Source organism: Argiope bruennichi, chromosome 11 (genome assembly GCF_947563725.1).
Source record: "Argiope bruennichi chromosome 11, qqArgBrue1.1, whole genome shotgun sequence".
NCBI classification, from domain to species: Eukaryota; Metazoa; Arthropoda; class Arachnida; order Araneae; family Araneidae; genus Argiope; species Argiope bruennichi.
Genome location: NC_079161.1, coordinates 82,214,297 through 82,236,609, shown reverse-complemented (window position 1 = coordinate 82,236,609; position 22,313 = coordinate 82,214,297). Strand labels below are relative to the sequence as shown.

General features: G+C 29.0%; 1 protein-coding gene across 3 annotated transcripts in view; it reads right to left on the bottom strand.

Moving 5' to 3' along the window:
* The window catches only part of LOC129956868 (testis-expressed protein 10 homolog), a 74,809-nt gene that overhangs the window by 26,264 nt on the left and 26,232 nt on the right, over positions 1-22,313 (bottom strand). For 2 of the 3 annotated variants that reach the window (XM_056068831.1, XM_056068832.1), the window contains exons 4-7: positions 21,743-21,825; positions 20,086-20,175; positions 14,010-14,229; positions 7,587-7,728 (exon numbers count right to left, since the gene is read on the bottom strand). In XM_056068831.1, coding sequence (XP_055924806.1) covers positions 7,587-7,728; positions 14,010-14,229; positions 20,086-20,175; positions 21,743-21,825 — 535 coding nt within the window. The remainder of the gene's footprint in view (positions 1-7,586; positions 7,729-14,009; positions 14,230-20,085; positions 20,176-21,742; positions 21,826-22,313) is intronic. The other variant, XM_056068833.1, reaches the window with a different exon arrangement.

The window sequence follows — 22,313 nt, the reverse complement described above, 5'->3', positions numbered from 1 at the left end:
TGGAATGATGAAACAAATATATTGTTATTCTGTAGTGATGGCGAAAATATGCAAGACAGAACAGGTGAAGAGCTGCATTCAGACAACTATGAAGAACTTTGTTAATGTTATTATTTGGTCATGCATATCAGCGGACGGTATTGGTCTCCTTCATGTTATCGATGGAACATTAAATGTAAATGCAAGAAAATACATTGACACTATTCTAGAAACTTTCCTCTCAAAGATGCCAGGTTGAAAACTCTCGAAACGTTTAGAGACAAAGAAGGAATAATACGACTGAAAACAAAAATGAAAAACAGAAAAGATTATGAAGACTTTCTCTACCCTGTAGTACTACCTTCACAGCACGAGATTGTTAAACACCTAATATTGAATATCCATATTAAAAATTGCCATGCTGGAGTTCAAATACTCTTGAATCCAATTCGAGAAAGATATTGGATTTTGAACAGTAGGAAAACCGTTAGAAGCATTTTGTCAAAGTGTATTGTTTGTCCAAGATATAACTCTAAAAACCTGGAAGCAAAGCCGGCATCACTTCCAGAAGACAGAGTACATGATGCGGTTGTGTTTCAGATTAAAGGTGTAGATATGGCAGGACCTCTTTTTCTCAAAGGCAATAAAAAATGTTGGATCCTGTTATTTACGTGTGCCATATATCGGGCAGTACATTTTGAACTCTTTACATCTGCTTCTACTGATGCATTTTTGATGACGTTAAGAAGGTATATAGCGTGTAGAGGTAGGCTAATGACCATCTATAGTGACAATGGCACGAATTTTACTGGTGCAGCCAATTCTCTGAAGAGCATAGATTGGAACCGCACACAAAGCTATAGTGTTTCCAATGCAATACAGTGGAAGTTCAACCTGCCAACTGCTTCGTGGTGCAGTGGATGGTGGGAGAGGCTTATTAGAATTCTGAAAGATCTCTTGTAGAGAGTGCTTGCAAAAGCTTGCCCTTCTCATGAAGAGTTTGTTACCGTGATAGTGGACTGTGAAAGAGTTGCGAATTCACAGCCATTAACATACATTTCAGAACACGATTCCCTTAGACCACTCTCTCCATCGATGTTCTTGCAAGACATTCATGATGGTATCCCTCCAGATATTGATAATGTCGAGCAAAGAGATTTAAATAGAAGATTTAGATACAGACAAAAGCAACAAAGATTTACGAAATAGATTCAGATCGGAAAATATTAGAATTATTGTTCAAAAATCTAAAAGGAGAATATCTGATGCGATTAAGATAGGTCAGGTAGTTTTAATTGAAAGTGATAATCGCAAGAGAATCGACTGTCCTCTTGGAGTAATAACTGAGTTTATACCTCGAGAAGATAAACAGGTACGATTGGTAAAGTAAAAGTGAAGATGTCGCACTATACTTTATTACGCCCAATTCAAAGGATTTATCCTCTTGAAGTCGATTCGAGTAAAGATATCAACAATCCCTGTGAAAATCTAGAGGAGCAACGACGAGAAAATGATGTCCCCAGTCAAAATGATGTCGAAAATATACCAAAGGAAAAACTATCTTTAGTTCAATTGAAGGATGCCAGAGTACCTAACATTGCTAGATATGGTCGACTTGTAAAAATTCCTGAAAGACTAAACTTGTAACAATTCTTTCACAAACTGTAAATTTTAGTGGATATATTTAGCTATTATGTATGTGTTTCGGAATTGTTCACAATTCAGGGTGGGAGAATGTTATATTTTGCATTTACTTTTCAGAAAATCTGATCTGAAAATCTTTCAGATCTAGAATAGTTAAATTTATTTTCGATTCTGATAGCCATGAGCATATGTTATTAAAGTTATTCTGATGCTGAATTAACTGAATTTTCATTTTAGAATTAATTGTATTGTACTTGGAAGTTTATTACTCGTTTTTGAGAAGATTTTTTTTTATTGGAAAGCTTTTAATTTAAGAACTAGAATACGTCTGAATGTTTATATATTTTGAATTGAATATTATATTTTATTATTGAAAATAAAATAAAAGATAATGTACGAGTTTGTTTGTGATTTTTTTTTAGGAAACAATGTTTTCTACTGGATGTTAAAAAGCCGATTCGGTACCAGTTTCACAGCTCTTTTCCACTGCTTGCATGTGACAAAGAAGCCTCGATAACCGAGCCGCCCATACCATTTGGTTCAGCTTCAGATGACTTCTATATAAAGTCTTTGAGACAGCCACTGGAAACATGTTTTAGCAGGCGGGGGGGGGGGGGGGGGGGATTCCAGTTACGTCTTTTTCAAGCCATGAGATTATGTTGATGTAATCCTTTGCATCAAAGTTTAACTTGGGAACTATAAAATTCCTGACTCTGTCTTTACTTTCTGTTCTTGCTTTTAAAACACGCTGTAAACCATGTTCTTTTTGAATTTTATGTTCATCACTTAGCATGGACAAAACGATATTTTCTTAAGCAGCCAAGTTCCCATTTCTTCAAATAATCTGGTCTATAACGTCTGAGAGATAGCTTGAATATGAGATAAGGTTAAAAAGATGTTTGGGACTATAAGTACATGAAAGGTAACTTAATATTAAACCACAAAGGCACCTGATAAATTTATCTCTTCTTGTCTATTTGATGAGTCTGATTAGTTTGCCTCACTCTGTAAAGAATAGTGTTGTTCTTCAATGTTGTTATTGTCATCAGTAATCGTTTCTGATGGACTAGTATTTTTTGTCCGTTCATGATTAAATTTAACTATTCTTTGTAGTTCTTTACTCTTCCTTCTTCAAAGTGCTTGTGGTAGCAATATCAATATTACCAATAACCCGTTTTCTGTTAGAGCGTTGATCGTTTAGAACCTTTTATTAAATAACTGACACTATTCTTTCTTTTATACAAGTCAGCAATATCAAATAAACGCCTAGCTTCTTCTCTAAATTCTGTGAGGTTGAAATTAAATTCATGTGATCATTTTCTGCTTTCAGACTTTAATAATTGAATGTATTTAGCATGACAAGCTTTTATCATTTGTTAAATTCTTTTGCTAAAAACAATGGGAATAGAAATTCTTTACCATTATGGGAACTAAAGTGTCACATATTTCGCTTACAGAAGGATCCTTCACTGTAGCAATTTTAAGGTTATGTCTAATATAACAATAGCACTAGATTCGTATATACAGCAAGTTCAACTTCAAGCAAATCACTACATTTCTCAAAAATAGAATACTCTAATATTTGTCTTGTCTTCACTAATTTAAACTGAGAAATTTTTCCTCACAGCAAAGCATTCAAACGCATAAACTAACAAATCAGTTATGTTAATCGGTTACAAAATAGATGGAGCGGAGACTCAGCAAAGCTACTGATTTGAAACCTGCTATGTCTTTGTCACAGGACACAAACAAATCTCCACCTTATCTCAATAACAACCGCTGCAGCGAAGATTCATTGACATGACAGTGCAATAGTAAAACTGTTTTTATACTTTCATTTTAAAACTTTTTATTTCATAACCAAGTCATGTAAAAATCCTTAAAAAGTTGCAAAAGGTGTGTTTTTATGAAACTATAATGTCTTTTTGATACCTCAAGATATACTCTAATATTTTTTATTTATCTTATCTATACCAAAAGTCAAATTTTCTGCGCTATTATAAATTAAAAATCAAAAGTTGATAATTTTGTAAAAAAAAAACTTTTAAAATATAGCAAAAAATTTCAATTTTATGAAACTATAACATCTTTGTGGTATCTCAAGACCTACTCTAATATTTTACATATTTACAATTTATTTTACCTACAACAAAAGGCAACTTTTCTGCACTATTACATATTAAACATCAAAAACTGATTTTTTTTTTTTTTTTTTTTTTTTTGTTCCACCCCCATTGTACATGCGTTTAACCAGTACAAGCTGTGTACATGCGAGTGTTCCAAAATAGCATATTAACGAGAATAAAGATCAAATATGTAAGAATTTTTGGAGCTGCTTCTCTCATACTCAGTATATATTTTAGGTTCACCAAATTCATCTTTTAGTTTTCTTATTTTATGCTAATCATACTAATTTGCATATTCTTCTTTAACAACACATTAAAGTCTAAATACATACTTATCAAGCATAACTTAAATAAATTCTTCAACAACTAAAATATTAAAAATTAAATTTTGAACATTTTTCAAATTTCAACAAGTGTGATGCAGTTAAGTAATTCCTATCGCCCTTTCCAGATAACTATTCTAGTATTTTAATAAATGGCACTATATATTACTATAGAAAAAGGGAGCAAATAAGAAAGAAAGGAACATTAAGCGTTATCTTAATATTTGCTGAAACCCCTGGATTCCTTCTCTGAATTCTTCCCTTTTGTTGGTTTTCTTTTTTGATATATCTGGTAAAAAGCCTTTACAACCATGATTTTGGATAATCATATTCAACTTATGGGGGAAAAGACAAAATGAAAAGCTTTCTTCGCTCTTCACGAGAAAATTAATCAATTTTTAAGGACTTTCTCTCAAAATTAAGCACTTTTAAGGTGCTTAAAGATGGTTTTCAAATTTAAGCACTTTTTATGATGCATAGCATCATGACAGTGTTTCAAAAACAAACAAGCTAAGAGCTGTAAATCCTTTCTTTAAATGTAAATTCATTACTCAGAATTGCGGTAGGCTAAAGAATGCTGACTTACCATCTGAAGCCAAACATAAAATAATTTCGACATTGTAAACAGAAATTTAATAAATTATTTTTTAACTTGTGCATAAGACATTTCTGCATGTTGGTGCTCAGAGTTTAGTACATCAAATGATAATGCATTATTGGCCCATTAATAGTAAAGGTATTGCCCAAAAAACAGTATATGATTGCATTTAATACTTTAGACAAAGACCTACTGAGACAGATCAAATAATGGGAAAACTGCTATTAGAGAGAATAACTCCAAGTGCACCATTTTAAACTCTGGGGTTTGTTTTTGCAGCAATTTTTGAATAAAATTTAAAAACCCAAAAAAGGGAATATTGTCATGCATTTATGTTGCAATTTTTATATGTTTGGCTATTAAATCTTATTTTTTAGAAACAGTTACAGATTTAATGACTTAAGCCTTTACTGCAGCTCTGAAAGACGCTATGTGCTTGCAGAAGCCTCAGTTATACACTAATGCCTGATAACATATTTAATTTTATGGGCTTAATTCACATCCAATAGTTTTGTTATCAAATAATAATAATGACTCTAAAGTTTTAACTCCTGGTCATTTTATAATTGGTCACCTAATCAATACAGAATCAAAGCAAGGAATTTTAGATATTTCAGATAATAAGCTAACCTGGTAGCAATATACAAACTACTGTGTACAAACCACTGGAACAATGATGCTATTAATCATTTACAACAAAGAAATAAGTGGCAATTTCAAAAAGATAATGCTACTATAGGATGTTTAGTCCTATTAAAGAAAAATGATTCTATTAATCATTTACAACAAAGAAATAAGTGGCAATTTCAAAAAGATAATGCTACTATAGGATGTTTAGTCCTATTAAAGAAAAATGATTCTATTAATCATTTACAACAAAGAAATAAGTGGCAATTTCAAAAAGATAATGCTACTATAGGATGTTTAGTCCTATTAAAGAAAAATGATTCTATTAATCATTTACAACAAAGAAATAAGTGGCAATTTCAAAAAGATAATGCTACTATAGGATGTTTAGTCCTATTAAAGAAAAATGATTCTATTAATCATTTACAACAAAGAAATAAGTGGCAATTTCAAAAAGATAATGCTACTATAGGATGTTTAGTCCTATTAAAGAAAAATGATTCTATTAATCATTTACAACAAAGAAATAAGTGGCAATTTCAAAAAGATAATGCTACTATAGGATGTTTAGTCCTATTAAAGAAAAATGATTCTATTAATCATTTACAACAAAGAAATAAGTGGCAATTTCAAAAAGATAATGCTACTATAGGATGTTTAGTCCTATTAAAGAAAAATGATTCTATTAATCATTTACAACAAAGAAATAAGTGGCAATTTCAAAAAGATAATGCTACTATAGGATGTTTAGTCCTATTAAAGAAAAATGATTCTATTAATCATTTACAACAAAGAAATAAGTGGCAATTTCAAAAAGATAATGCTACTATAGGATGTTTAGTCCTATTAAAGAAAAATGATTCTATTAATCATTTACAACAAAGAAATAAGTGGCAATTTCAAAAAGATAATGCTACTATAGGATGTTTAGTCCTATTAAAGAAAAATGATTCTATTAATCATTTACAACAAAGAAATAAGTGGCAATTTCAAAAAGATAATGCTACTATAGGATGTTTAGTCCTATTAAAGAAAAATGATTCTATTAATCATTTACAACAAAGAAATAAGTGGCAATTTCAAAAAGATAATGCTACTATAGGATGTTTAGTCCTATTAAAGAAAAATGATTCTATTAATCATTTACAACAAAGAAATAAGTGGCAATTTCAAAAAGATAATGCTACTATAGGATGTTTAGTCCTATTAAAGAAAAATGGCTTGTCTCCCTGGAAATTGGAAAGAAAAAGAATTTTTGAAGTAATATGAGGGAATGATGGCAAGATCAGAATAGTTAAATTAAAAACTGCCGTGGAAGTTTTCACACATCTAATTTCAAAAATATATATCTTGCCAGTAAAGAATAACTTTGCAAAATAAATTGCAATGTAATATAATTGCATTTTATATTTGTTTAAAATATTGGTTTCATTTGTAAATAATTCATATTTGTAAATATTTGTACAGTTAGTTCCTGTAGCTGTTCTATGCGAGCTCCTCTGGTGACACGAGTAATATCTATGTGGCATTCCAGTTCCTGTTACATTTGTGATGGAATATCTCCAGTTAATGAGACCAAAATATCAGTTAACACCTACCATACTGTTGTTTGAGACACATTCAGTTTTATACTCACATGATGTGCTTATTTTTTGAGATTTTGTGTAAATAATTCATTAATTTTATCAAATACTTCTATTTGAGTAGATGTTTGTATTGCATTGCATTTTCTTAAACAGCCCATGTTCTGAATCTACTTCACTCACAGTATGATGTTGAGATGATGTAGCAGTTCTATATCAAATGTAGTGCAAAAATCTCTTTGAACAACAATAAACGAAAGTGTTTTCGTATATTTTCTAAAATACAAAATGCTTTCTCTTGCATGGATGACACCTTTCTGATAACGATGTAGATGAATGCTTTCTCCCAGGGGGAATTTTGTTACTGAAAGAATTTTTGCTGCTGCCAGATAAACTTGCAAAACTGTAATTTTAAAATAAACTAATTTCAGATAAATATATCAATTACAGAATCCATCCTTTTTGTCCCATTCTATAAAAATCACCCTGTATATTCTTGAAAATTTTAGCGAGCAATAATCTCAGTGAACAGTTTATCCCCAAAAGCAGCTAGTTCTAGATATATTTATATAATTTAAAAAAAGAAGAGAACAAGAAGTTAATTTCCTGTTACTATTTCTAATGAACAAATTATTAGCCATAATGAAATAAATAAATATATAGCAGTTTTCAGGTTTGATTAATAATGCAGGGGAAAAAAACTTACTTATTAAAATTCTTGATATCACAATCCAATGTTAAATCCATGAAAAAGTAATATATTTCATTTGCACTTGGTGATATCTTTCTGGCTTTTAATACTGTCATGAAACCAAGTAAAACTGCAGTTATGGCACCTAGAAAAGTGTCTATGAAAGTATTAAGTACCATGAAACTTTATATTACTAAATGTACAGAAAAAAAGTATCATAACTACAATATTTCTACAAGTCTACAATATTTTTTGAACAAATACTTAAGACCAAAAGATTTTTAAATTAGGAATGCAGTACCCCTATTAATAAATATATTGAAATTCAATATCAAGTATATATATATATACACAGTGATGGCCAAAATTGTTGACACTTTTGAAAATCATGTTTTCTAACTTAGTATGTTTATAGAAAATTATACATTTCACAAAATGCAAACTCTTACATATCATTTTAAAGAGAATTTAATGCTGATTTCAATACAAAAAGCAAAATTCAAATATTTTCAATACAAAAAAGTTATTCTTACTTTAATCTGAATAACAAACACATTGATGAAGAGGAGTGTAATTTCTAACTTTCCTGACTAATCACTGTTCTTATTCTGGGAACCAACAAAATGTTAATAACTGCCAAAAGAAGATGACATCATGTTTAAAGTTAGAACAGGTCAATACTGTGCTTTTTTCTATAGAAGGAAAATTGTTTTTTATGTAATCAAATCACAAGTAAGAAATTTTGTTAAGCTTTTTAATATTTAGTAGGAATTGTAAATATTTCTAATATTTAGTCACGAAGCAATGCCATCAAATAAAAGAATAGATCGGACGCTTAGAAGGAGAACCAAGATTATTGTGCTACATGAATGTGGTCTTTCCAATGCTAAAATTGCAAAACAGGTGGGTAGTACAGTAACTACATATGACGTCTAAAAGTTTTGTTTACAATACCAGGAGACAAATTTAATCAAAAACAAAGCAGGAAATGGCTGAAAAAGGTACACCTCATCTGTTCATGACAGTAGAATAAAAAGACTATGTCTCAATGATCGAAGAATGTCATCAGCAGCCACCAGAAGTGAATTGAATGATGCTGGCATTTATGTCAGTTCAAGAACAATCAGGAGAAGATTATTAGATGTTAGACAAAGAGGTAGAATTCAACGAAAAAATTTACAGCAGTGTATAAAAAGATAGCAGAGGGCAAAAGAACACATTAATTGGCCAGATGATCAGTGATTACAAGTTATACGGAGTGATGAAACAGATCTTGTTATTTGCTATCGATGGCGAAAATAGGTAAGACATAGAATAGGCGAAGAGCTACATCCTGACTGCATTAAGGCATCTATGATGAACTCAGTTAGTATAATGATTTGGTCATGCATGTCAGCAAATGGTATTAGTCTCTTTCATGCTATCGATGGGACATTAAATGTAAGAAAATACATTGACACTATTCTAGAGCCAAATCTTACACTTCACATCAATGGTGTCTTGCTCAACAATGCATCATTTATTTTTCAGCAGGATTCAGCTCCTTTCCATACAGCAAAAATATCAAAAGTGTGATTTTGTACAAAGAGCATTGAACTGTTATCATAGCCAGAAAACAGTCCTAAATTCAAAATTATTGAGAACTTATGGCACCGTTTGAAAACTCTTATACATATGAAGCGTTCATCAAATAAAAGAGGATTAAATGAGTCTATAATTGTTTCCTGGTATCAAGCAACAACGCAGGAAAAGCTTAAAACTGCCGTCAGCTCAATGAAACATCAGTGTGAAGCTGTAATAAAAAATAAAGGCTAACTTACTAAGCACTGGTAACTCAATGCAGTCATCAGCATCTAATGTAACTTGATAATTATTGCTTATCAACTTTTTTTGTATTGCAAATATTTGAATTTTGATTTTGGAATTTAAATCTGTATTAAAATGATATGTAAGTATTTCTTTCCATTTTGTGAAATGTTACATTTTCTATGCGCATACAAAGTTAGAAAACATTAAAATTTTCAAAAGTGTCCATAATTTTGCCACCTCTAAATATTATATATATATATACACACACACACTCAAATATATTGAATCTGTATATTAATTAAATATAATATAACATCAGAACAACTGAAATATTACTGCATATAAGTTAAGATACACTAAAAAATTTATTTCACTTTAAATATGAAAATAAACAGAACGCTATCGTCTCATTTTTGCTTCATACAGGCTTATCATAATAAAATTTATCAAGAATTATACTCAAATGAAAAATCTAAACTCAATTTAATATGGCATATTCCAACTATGCACCAATGACACACGGGAACATCGCCTGGCAGTCTGCTGGAAATCAAATGTGACCGTGGCTGCCAGACTGCTCTGGCTAGACCTTTCCTTTGAAAGTGAAGCAAAATCCATCCCACTTGTAAAAAATACTGTGATCATCCAGCTTTACTGGATCACATTCTGGGTAGCAACAGACTTTCTAAGGAAGACTTAATATCCAATCCCTTTAATATTATAGATATTTTTGGCAATCAACAACATACTGGAGCTGATGTGACATATATCAGACTTTTGAAGGTAAGCAAGAACAAAAACACAATAAAAATTTAGAGAGAAGTAATAACGATACAAAATAATTTCATTTAGTTTAATATAATTCAAAAACAAAAAATTAAACTATAGAAGATTTAATAAAGACAAAATAAATATATGAGGTATCCCAAAAAAGTGACACGAGAATTTATTTTCCTAAATACTGCACTTAGACATATATTTCAAATTACAAAATGTCATTAAGTAAGGTAGGTAAATGTAGGAAAACACTTCGGTTTCTATAGAAATCAAGAATAAAAATTTTTAAAATTAAATTTTTATATAGCACCATGATATGTCAATTAGTAAAATGTATCTATTACATTAATCAATGCACATACAAAGTTTCACTCTTCTATTCATAAAATTTGCAGAGTTATGTATAGTTTAAAATTTAAATTAGCTTATACCAAACTTAGATGGTAACATTAGTCAGATCCAAATTTCCACATTAACATTTACTACATTTAAGACTTCTCCAAAAAGTAGTGAAATACTAAAAAAGAATTTATTTTTTTTTTTACTTGCCATTATGTGCATATTAAGCTTTCCAATCAAACAACATATTTCAATAACAAGAAATATTTTGAAAAGTAGCTTAATCATACTATATGCAGTCCAAATGCTAGTTCAGCTGCAGAACAATACTAAAGTCCTTTTCCAAATTTTCAGAATCCTTCTATAAAACGCATTTAAAGAATAGTTCAGCAACTACAAATTAGAGGGCTCGTTATGCCTTCAAGACCATGTTGTGGAAAATGAAGCACTGCCATGGGCCCAAGCATTTTGCATAGTGAAATCTAATTTTGGAAGAAATATATATATATATATATATATATATATATACTACATTTTAATATAATGACCAATGTTACAACTAATATATGTAATGCAGCTGTTTTGTGGTCGAAGAGAAAGCACTTTGAAATATTAAAAATTCTGATTTATTTCATCCAGGAAAACTTAATTTATGTACAAGAAGTCATGATGAAACTGGCATCTGTTCAGAAGCGATACAAGAGCAGAAGAGCAAAAAGAGGCCAAAATATTTTCCCGAGCGATTTTATACTGAGATTCTTATAGGGATTCTTTGACATGTGAAGACTTAGGAAAGGGAAATATAGATACCTTTAAAAGAATTTGCTTAGCTTGATAGATTTTTATCCCTTCACTTAGGAGTATGTGAAAGTCTGGACTAAAGCAGTTTTACAGAGTTCGTGTAGCATTAATTAAATAAAAAATGTGGAATTAGATCAAGATATAAGAGACCATCTCAGAATGAAGTTAATATGGGTTAAATTAAGATAAAACTTTGGAAATTAATAAGGATTTAAATTAAGATTTTAAAATATCATTACATAAATATACTACTACTTAATATGTATTAATCTAAAGAAAACAACATTAATAACATTAATAAAAATGAATGAAACAAGCTAAATATTCAAATTGCAACTATACCTCCCAAAATAAATACTATAAGCACAGAAATTAAGTAACAAATAATATCCATATAAAATTTTAAAAAAGGTGATTACACAATAATACTTTGTAACAAAGGAAATTCCAATTTAAATAATGCCAGTCTCACGAGTTCTCACTGAAACATTTATCTTCGGTTGTGTTTTATTTCTAAAGACCAACTCAGACAAGCAATAAATGGTACTCTATAATTATATTCCACTGTGCCCGAAGAAAATGAACCTTAAAACTATTATTACTAAAATCCATCATCATTTCACTAATCTAAGAAGGAAACACAGCCTATCTATGGCTTTAAAAAAAACGCTCAAAATAATCCCAGCACGTACCAACACATCTAAAAAATAGAAATATTTTACTTTCACCCCTGCCACAGTAAGCTGAACAACACTTTCCTAAAACAAAAACCAAAGCAATCAGTAGGAACACAGGAGTCTCTTTTAAATCACACATGTACTTTTTAAGAGCCATTTGTTTATACCAATAAATCTATCACATCCAAAAACAGAAACTAATACCCCTACACGAAGGCCAGATGCCATATGATTCCATTGCTACGAAAACCGTTGGCTATTGTAACATTTTAAAGATGCTACTAGATAGCCTTTCACACCATATATTAGCATTTAAAAATTCAGATAAAACATTTTGTTTTGAAGTTAGTACGCAACATTGGCTCTGTAGAGTTAACTTCAGCACTTTGTGAGGAAAGACGCTAAGACAGAAAGTGGAAACAGTGCTTCTCATATATAAGACGTTGGTCTTCAAGAGGTTAATTTCACATGGAGGATGAGGCCTTATACAAATGATACAGAAATTGACAATTTAGCTTATTTATTTTTCCAAGTTACCCAATACCAATATATGAATAACCAATTCAGAACTCATCATTCCCAAACTAATTAAGCAGATAATACTACAATGTAATTATTAGCATCTACATAGTATTCAAGGATTCAATGGACAATTACAATCAGAACATGATCCGGACTTTTGCAACTCTTCCCACTTCAGGTAGAAACATCTTTAATTCTACAAAATGTAATTTCAACAGACAAATTCATCAATAACAATTTTCTAAAATATATGGTGCATCATTTTAACTTATATATTCAATTAGTTTCAAATAGCTTTATGTTTGAACCTTTTGGCCTTTGAGAGGACTTCTAAAGATGTAACTATAATGAAATAATGTTCCTCCTTTGTGTACATCAGTTTTAAGATGAAGGTTGACTGATCAATTCCTTGATAAGTGGACTTCTTTGCAAGAACAATTAAATTTCCTATTATATTATTTCACTTGATGCATGTTGATTTTTATTTATGGGGTTGTTTATTTATTTTTTCTGGGTATAATATAACTAAAGTAAACATAGCAGATCTTGGCTGATAAATTCAAGAAGTCTGTCTTGGAATTTACAATTGAGCAACTGGATCATGAATAAGCAAATGTTGTTTGAAGAATGCATTGTAGGTGTTCATTTTGAACAGGGGTAAAATAACTTAAAATTATTATTTTATTTGAACATTTTCCAAAATTTAACAAAATAGATGCAAAATTATGGAAGTGCTGTCCTTTTAATAACCTTTTGCGTTAGATATAAATATTGTCTCTGAAAAAAACAAAAGGCTCTGCTCTATTCAACATCCATCTGAGTTATGGAAAAATGTCAATAAATTTGCCTACTAATATCTAAAAAAATTTTACACACAGAGAAAGAAATTGAAGAAATTATGAGTGTAAGAAAGTCATTTTACTCACTGATCTTTTTTCTAAAAGGGAACCATGTAAAAAATTAAATTTTTGTAACTTTTTACCCTTAATCTTTACAGAAACCAAAGTGTTTTCATACATTTGAGTACCTTATTTGAAGAAAGTTTGCAGTTGGAAGTACATATCTAATTATATTGATTGAGGAACTAAATGCTTGTTCCACTTTTTTCAGACACTATTTATTTAATTTACATGGTTAATAAAATTTAATTTATAAAAATTTAATTATTTCTTTAAAAAAATTTAAGTCTACTATTATAAAAAGCAAAATCAGGGAAAGGGGAAAACAGCATGCAATCGCAGAAATAACTTGCATGAAAATTTAAAATTTTTAAGTTTTATTAATAAAGCAATATATATATATATATATATATATATATATATATATATTATTATTAAAAAGACAGTAGTCAACAAAATAAATTCTTTTGATAGTAACAATAATTCGATATTACAAACAAAGTTTAGATTTTGTGCCTTATAACTTCTTTTAATGAAATGATTTATAATTCATTTAAAAAGGAAAGTGGATGCAGAAAAATAAACTTCATTCAAAAGGAAAACTTTGCACTTACCTTGATTAAGGGCATGGGTTTTTATTCCTATTTTAAATATCTTTACTAATAATGAAATTGATTTTTCACTAAGTTTTACACCACCAGCTTTAAATGCCTTTATAGCATATGATCTAATTTTATTCCAATAACCTCCATACGTCAGATTAGGTAGAGTAAGTAGAGAGCAGATGCAATGCAGATAGCAGATACCCAAGTTTAAATCAATGTTATCAATTACCTAAAATAAAAGTTATATTTTAGATGCAACTTATATAAGATCCTTAAAAACTTTAAAGTTTTTTTTTTTATTTATTTGTTTTTGCAGTTAAAAAACATTTATTTATAATATTACAACTCAAAAAATGTTATACTTTATTTTGTATAAATGAATAGGCAAAAATTAAAATTTATTCAAATTTAATAATACAGATTTATTATCAGCAACAACTAAAATGTGGCTAATAGATTCTTAATTATTCTCATGGAATACTCAAGAGACCACGCTCAAGATGCCCCCAGAAGAAGAAATCCCAGCATATCAAATCAGTAATTGCAATGGCCAAGGAACCAATCCACTTCATCCATTCTATGTGGCCAACAAGCATCATAATTAGCTTATTATACATTCTTTGAGAAGCTGTTTTATTTCTATTTGCAAGCTCTAAATTTATATAGCAATACATGGTCTTTGAATACATATCAGGAATAATAATTAATGGCTGTGACTTGTTCTCAGCTATGATCTAAACAGCATTCTCTATGACCTATATACTGTCTGTCGATCACAAGAATAGCTCCCGCCAAGAAGTCTGTCTAGTGGCGGTCGCTGTAGTAACAAGACTAGTTCATTTCTAATGGGGATTAAGCATGTAGAGAATTGGCGGAATTAAAGGTTACATCACGTCATTCGTCTTCTCGGATTTAAAAGAGTTGCATGCGTTCTTATCCTTGTGTTTATTTTGCTTTTGCTTTTATAATTATTGGTTACTTACTGGTTTAATTGATTTTGCTAATTTGCTAAACTTACAAGATGGCCTTTAAGTTAAGGAAGGGTGAAATTTTGAAATCACGGGCACGTAAAATTGTATATAATGTTGCAGGAATTTTGTTCCAGTGAAGCTTCATCGAAATCTGCGTTAATTCCACTTCCACAAGCTCTGAAAAGGGCTTCTCAAGCAACTGGAATTTCTGAAGCTACAATAAAAAAAAATAAGAAAGGAAGTTTCATCATCGGGCTCATCGTCAGTTTTAAAATCACACAGTAAACACCGTAAAAGACCTAGTGAGCGAAACTGTGAAATAGATGACTTTGACAAGTGTGTTATACGGCAAACAATTCAAGACTTTTACATAAAAGAAAGGAATGTACCATCCATCAGAAAATTACTACCCGTGTTGAAAGAAAAAATTGGATTTTCGTGGCAAAAAGACACATTGTGCAAAGTCTTACATTCAATGAATTTCCGATGGAAGAAGTGCATGAATAATAGAAAAGTACTCATGAAAAGACCAGATATTGTTTTTTGGAGACACAGATATTTGAGAGAAATGTGATGTCACAGGAAAGCTGGACGACCGATTGTCTATATTGATGAAATTTGGGTAGACAGCAATTTGACATTTAAGAAATGTTGGCAAGATGACACAGTTTTGGGAGCTACAGCAAATGTTAATTCGAAAAATAGACTTATAGTTGTTCATGCTGGGTCATCAACGGGTTTCCTTACGGGTGCTTTACTAGTATATAAAGCATCAACAAAAAGCGGCGACTATCATGGGCAAATGAACTATGAAAACTTTAAAAAATGGGTGTTGGAAAAACTTCTCCCAAATTTGCCAAACAGTGTCGTATGCATGGATAATGCACCGTATCATACGACTGTCGAAAACCCCACTCCAACGAAGTATTCTACAAAAAAAGTTATGATAGACTGGTTGAAAAACAACAAAATACCTTGCGATCAAAAAATGCGAAAAGCGGAACTATTCTCTCTTATAGACAGTAATCGTCCAAAGAAAATTGTCTATAAAATTGATAATTTAATAGAGAAAGAAGGACATGAAGTTATACGACTACCCTCTTATCATTGCGATTTGAACGCAATCGAATTTGTGTGGTCCTCTGTAAAAAGAATGATATAGGAATGAAATGTTACTGGCGATTTAAGTTTGGACAATATGAAATCTCTTCTTCAAACAGCTATCACTGAAGTTACTTCGGCAAAATGGGCAGCGCATTGCAAACACGTAGAAAAGCTTGAAAATAATTATTGGGAGAAAGATGGACTGTTAGAAGATTTAGTGGACGAACTGTCATTTCAAATTGATACCAATGATGATTCTGATTCAGAAGAAACTGAAACTTGTGAGAGTGATTTAGAGGATCTTGAAATGCTTGAATGAACATTATTTTCGAAATTTAGACGGTATTTTATTTTATTTTACTTTTAAAACTGTTTTGCCTTAGAAATTATTGGAAAATACATGCTGAAAGTTTAATAATCAACAAAGTTCTGTCATTGTATTAATAATCTGAAGTCCTTGATAATTATTAATAGTTATGAAAATATTAAACAATTATTTAAAAATTAAATAGTTACTTTTTTATTGTAATAATGTTCATCTTTATTGCATATTGATTAATAATTCATTTTTATGTCTAAAAGTTTAAATATTATTATATAATTAATATATGAAGCAATTTTTTTTCACTCTTTATAAATCAATTAAAAAAATCGCCAATACATCATCAAGGCGATCAGTAAGCCAACATGGATGCCTTTCTTTTTAAATCCCCTATTAAAAATAGAGCAGGTCTTGTTTCCACGGCAACAGACTATCGTAGACATATTGGCGGGAGCTATTCTTGAGGTAGACAAACAGAAAGAACTTCATAGTATTTAGAGAGCGCAACTGCAGCTATTTCTAAAACACAGATGAATTGAAACAAAAGTATTAGAATCAAGTTAAAAAGAAAATCAAAAAAAAAAAAAAAAAATTTTAACCAAAAAAAATTATTAAAAAAAAATTATAAAATTTTTTTCCCTTTAGTGCTATTTCTTGTTTATATTGTTATTTTGTTATTGTATTTTTACTTTGTAATGGTTATTTTCTTCTAATTTGTTGTTTTGTATTTTCCTTTCTGTTAAAATGGTATATCTCTTGGGCATAATTTCAGGGGATTTTTGGGTCACGAGGAATCATTATTAGACAAATGTCTGTTTTTCCTCACAGAAAAAATCCCTTTCTTTGAATCCCTGTCTGAGGATGACCCTTGAAAAAGTCTTCAGGCCGGATTCTTTTTTATTTTTTTATAATTTGTTTTGGTTTCTTGATTTTCCTTTTAACTTGATTCTAATACTTTTGTTATATATATATATATATATATATATATTTAAGCATATAATTTTTTAATCAGAAGGCAGTTTCGAAAACAGTGACGTCTTTTTACACACATTTAGCACACATTATATACAAGCAGGGGCGACAAGCACATACACAACGGCACAGAAAGAAATGAGGGAAAAGCAGATAAACCTTTTATCCCTGGTCTTATATACCGTGATATTTTAATAGGAATTTCCATCGCATGTCAATCAAAAAGCAAGGGAAACACAGGGATCTTTTAGAAAAATTTGTCCAGTCAGCGGTATTTTGTCCCTTCACTCGGAGTGTAGGAACGTTTAGGCTTTAGGCTCGGAATGTGGATTCAGCAATTTTACAAATCTTCTGTTGAATTAATTAGATAGAAAAAGTGGAATGGGATCAGGAAATAAGAGAATGTTCTAGAATGAAGTCAATATGGGCTAAACTGAGCTAAAAATTAAGAAATTAATTAAATTTAAAGATATCATTATATATATATATATATATATATATATATATATATATATATATATATATATATATATATATATATATATATATGCATTTACGATTTTTGAGACACCCTATAAAATAGTGGATAGGATTGTTTATCAATTTTTGATATTACACTCTGTTTTTGTTTAAAAGCAATAAAAAATTTAAATGTTTAAAAAAAAACCACATCTCAGGCATTGTGTTAAATTTTCAATATTGTAATAATAAACCTCAAAATACAAACACACATCATCTAGGCATGTTTTCTCAATACTATTTCCTTATGCATTTTGAAACCAATGAGATCCCTTGCTAGGATGAATTGAACATAACAATTATGTAGTCTATGCTGGCTGTTTAGGATGCTTGAGAAATGAATTAATAATAAAGAAGAAAATGATCATGTATGTATCTATCTGTTGACATTCTTAAATCTAGAAACAATCAAATTTGGCACAATTTTTTTTTTTTTGAAAAAAAGAAATGTGCATCTGAGAGTATTTTTAATAGGAATTTTAATTAAAAATTAAACAAGCTTTTGGCTCCACAATAGCATTTGAAATATTAAAGCACAAATATAATTTTACATCTCGGGAAAAAAACTGTATCAAATAAATTGCAAACATTTTCTTTTTTTTTTAACATTTTTTTATGCATTATTTTTAACATTATTGTAATAAAATTTGTAATTTGTATTGTAATTTCATTATTGTAATAAAATTCAAATTGTGTCCACGTTTTACAAACACTGCATTTTTATTTCGCTATTAAGATTTACATATACTATTAAGATTTACAAGTTAAAAAGTGTATAGTGTGAAATAAAAGAGAAAATCCTAATTCAGAGTTACAGTCCAAAGAATAGCATTTAATTTAAATCTTATTAGTTGCAGAAACATGCAACTGAATGTTTTGATGGCTGAGTCTGAAGTTCATGAACATCAAAAACATTGTACATTAATATCAAAACATTATAAATTAACATTAAAACATTGTAAATTTGAAAGCATTAAAGACATAGTAACACAGATGGTTAGATTTAAGATTAATGTATGACCATCAAATTTGAATTAATTTGGAGTGATATCTTGCCAAATGTAGTCACAGTAATTTTTAATTGCAATTATAAAAACTGTTTGTTAACATTTCTGGTAGCCATCCAAGATGGCAGACCCTGGCAAATTTTTGGACAATCAGTAAAATTTTGACTTGTGTCACAAAAAAACATACATTAATCCTGAATGTTACTACCACAGATTATATATCAAATGTTCAAACATATTTCAAACATAAATAAAAAAGTAAATAATGAAAATGAAACTGATATTATTAAAAATGTAACTTTTTGAGATAGCAATTACTAAGATAAGAACATCAAATTCCAATGGCAAGTCATAGCAATTACTCATCTGGCAATGGTTAACCTTATTTTAACACTTGAATTTTTTGTTTTAATGACTATTTCTATTATCTGCATTTTGAGTATTTCTAATAATATTTTGTTAGTTCTAAAAGTTAGCTAAGAGAAGAGTTGAATTAAGTGTAGCAGTCAAAACATTCAATGAAGTAATCTGAAATACCTGTGTCATGATTTGTTTGTATTTTACTGTTGTCATTTAATGACAAGTAATAAGAGATTTCTGTGCCACATATTTTAAGTATATAAATTAGCATAAAGAATATTCCCCAAAATCTATGTTAAATTGACAATTATTTCTCCAAAAAAAGTTTTCGTCATTCAAGGTTAAAATGTTCGCAATATCTTATGTTTCATAGTTGGAAAACATTTTATATTCATTGTATTATATTCATCACATGGTAAAAATACAAAAGGTGTTCTTTGGATGAAGTGCCTAAATTCCTAATAAGATATTTTCTTCTTCTGTATATTGCAACAATTTATTCATAGATTGTCTTTCCTGGGAAATTTATAATACTCAATTCTGAAATATTTTTAAAATGTCTGTTAATAGAGCAAAATTCTAATTGAAAACATAAGTGAAAGATATTTTATAAATTTTGTAAGAATTTTTTTTAATTTGTTCCCAAGCAATGGAAGATGAAATTTTTTAATAATAATAAGAAGAAAATTTATTAATCAGACTAATTATCTAATAGATGCAATCAAATCCAATGTCATAATCTTCTGAAAAAAATTATTTAAATTAAAAATAATGAAAATAATTTAATTTTTTAAACATTCCAAACTAAAATAAATTATAAAGAATATTACCTCTCCCTTTGAAACATGACCAGTGTGCTGAATATATGGAAAATTGTCCATTAGTTCCAGATTAATACTTCTGCATTGTTCTGAAATATCCTGGAAGAGGAAAACTTTTTTTTTAACAAACATCATTGAAAAAAAAAAATCTAGCAAATAAATGTGAGTAAAAAAATATTATAATTTTTATTACAAAAAATAGGTGAAATGGTCAATCTCAAAGGAAAATCTTAAAAATAAAGATTTTGCATTCAATACTATTAGGCAGCAAATTTTAAAATCTAATTTTACAATTATTACTATATAATTAAAAACAATAAGAAAAATGAAATTAATTCAAATCTATATAGTTTTTTTTCCCTTTTAATAGAAATGATATCATGATCAATTATTGTTTTGTTATGCAGATATCTATGCATAATTGAACGAAAATTTTTTTTCAACATTTAATCACTCATTGAGACAGTTCTATCATATTATAAAAAAATAAAAAGAAACTAATTTACAAAACTCTATAACATTTATAAAAAATTAAAAATTAACAAAACATTACAACTATTATGAAGAGATAAGTAACATATTTACGCATTTTATATTTCAGGTACAAATCTGCATTCAAATGTATTATTCTATGCCTTTTTTAAAAGGGGGGGAAATGATGAAATGTCATTATGATAGATTCTGCGACAAAAAAAGTATTACAATATCTATAATTATAAAAGCACATCTATTACTTTTATGCACATGAAATTTGGAAGATAGGTAGTCATAACAACAAATTGATGCATCTGGAGGCTCAACTTTTAAAATTTAATGTAGAATTTGTTTTTATTTAATGCTTTGTACTGTTTTCTGGCTGATTTTTCTGCACATATTTGCCTATAATATGGTTTTTTGATGATTAAAGGGAAAAAAACTTACTATTGGACATAATAAACAAGTGTTGTTCTAATGCAGTTTATCTTCAGCATTTAATATAATTTGCTACATTTTGAGGGAAAAAAAATTGTTTCATATTTTTTTAAAATTAAAATTCCTGTATCTGACATTCAAATATTTTGAAGTAATGATATCTATTTAAATCTATCTATTCAAAATTTTAACAAGAATGGTTAAAGTACTATTTTTTAATTATTTTTAATTCAGTGTTTTAATGATAATTTCAAAGTTTCCTCTTACATTCCCAGAAGGAAGTTTCCTTTCTTGCTGGAATGTTATTGCCTTATTAGAATACTACTGTCTACCTAATCTCAACTTGGCAAGAAAAGAAAGTGGGAATTAAAGTTCCAGCAATCGCAACTTCAATTACAATGTTTGCAACAAAATTTCTACTTTCATTTTTTCTTTCTCTCCCTCTTTTTTTGTAAAAAACATACTTTAATTTTCAATTGTTATGCTTTTATTATTAGCTATTTTGTATAGGATTTTTTTTAGAGGAAATAGTCAAAATTTTGTTTTTATGTCCTTATTTTTATTTATATTATTATGCTTTTGATTTCACTGATATCCATCATGTCATGGGCAAAGAAATATAATTACTGTTAAATGCACTGTTGTTAGTTTTAATAAATTCTTTTATTATAGCTTCATGTTGTAGCCATTTAATTTAGTATTTGTACTATCAAATAATTTTAAAAATAAAAAAATAAACAAATGGAAAAGTTACCGTATTTTTCAAATCAGAATTCACGGTCCATTCTGCTAAGCAACACATAATTTGAGTAAATATATTCAAATATTTGATATTGGCTGCAAAATATAAACAAACATTACAAAACATCAACAAAAAGTTTACTATTGCATATTAAAAACACAATAGTCAGTAAAATTGAAAACTTGTCACAAACAATAAAAAACGGTTGCCAATTAAATGTTTATCAAATACATATCAGCATTTATACAATAAATTTATAATTTCATATATGCTTAATTTAATCATTTAATGTATGCATATTTAAAATATGCTTTAAGCATCAATTTTCTGTCTTCATTTTATTTGATGATTAAATTCATTAATTTTATCTCCATTTAACATAATCAGAATTTTTCCAAAATAAACTAATATATTTCCCTTGCAGTAAAATTTTACTGCAAGGGAAATAATATTTGGATAGTAAATATTAATATATTTTCGTTATTTCAATCATATTCAGCATTCTATTTTTTTCATGTAAATTAATGCAGATTATGTGCTACTACAATAATATATACAATCACTTCACACATATTAATTTAAA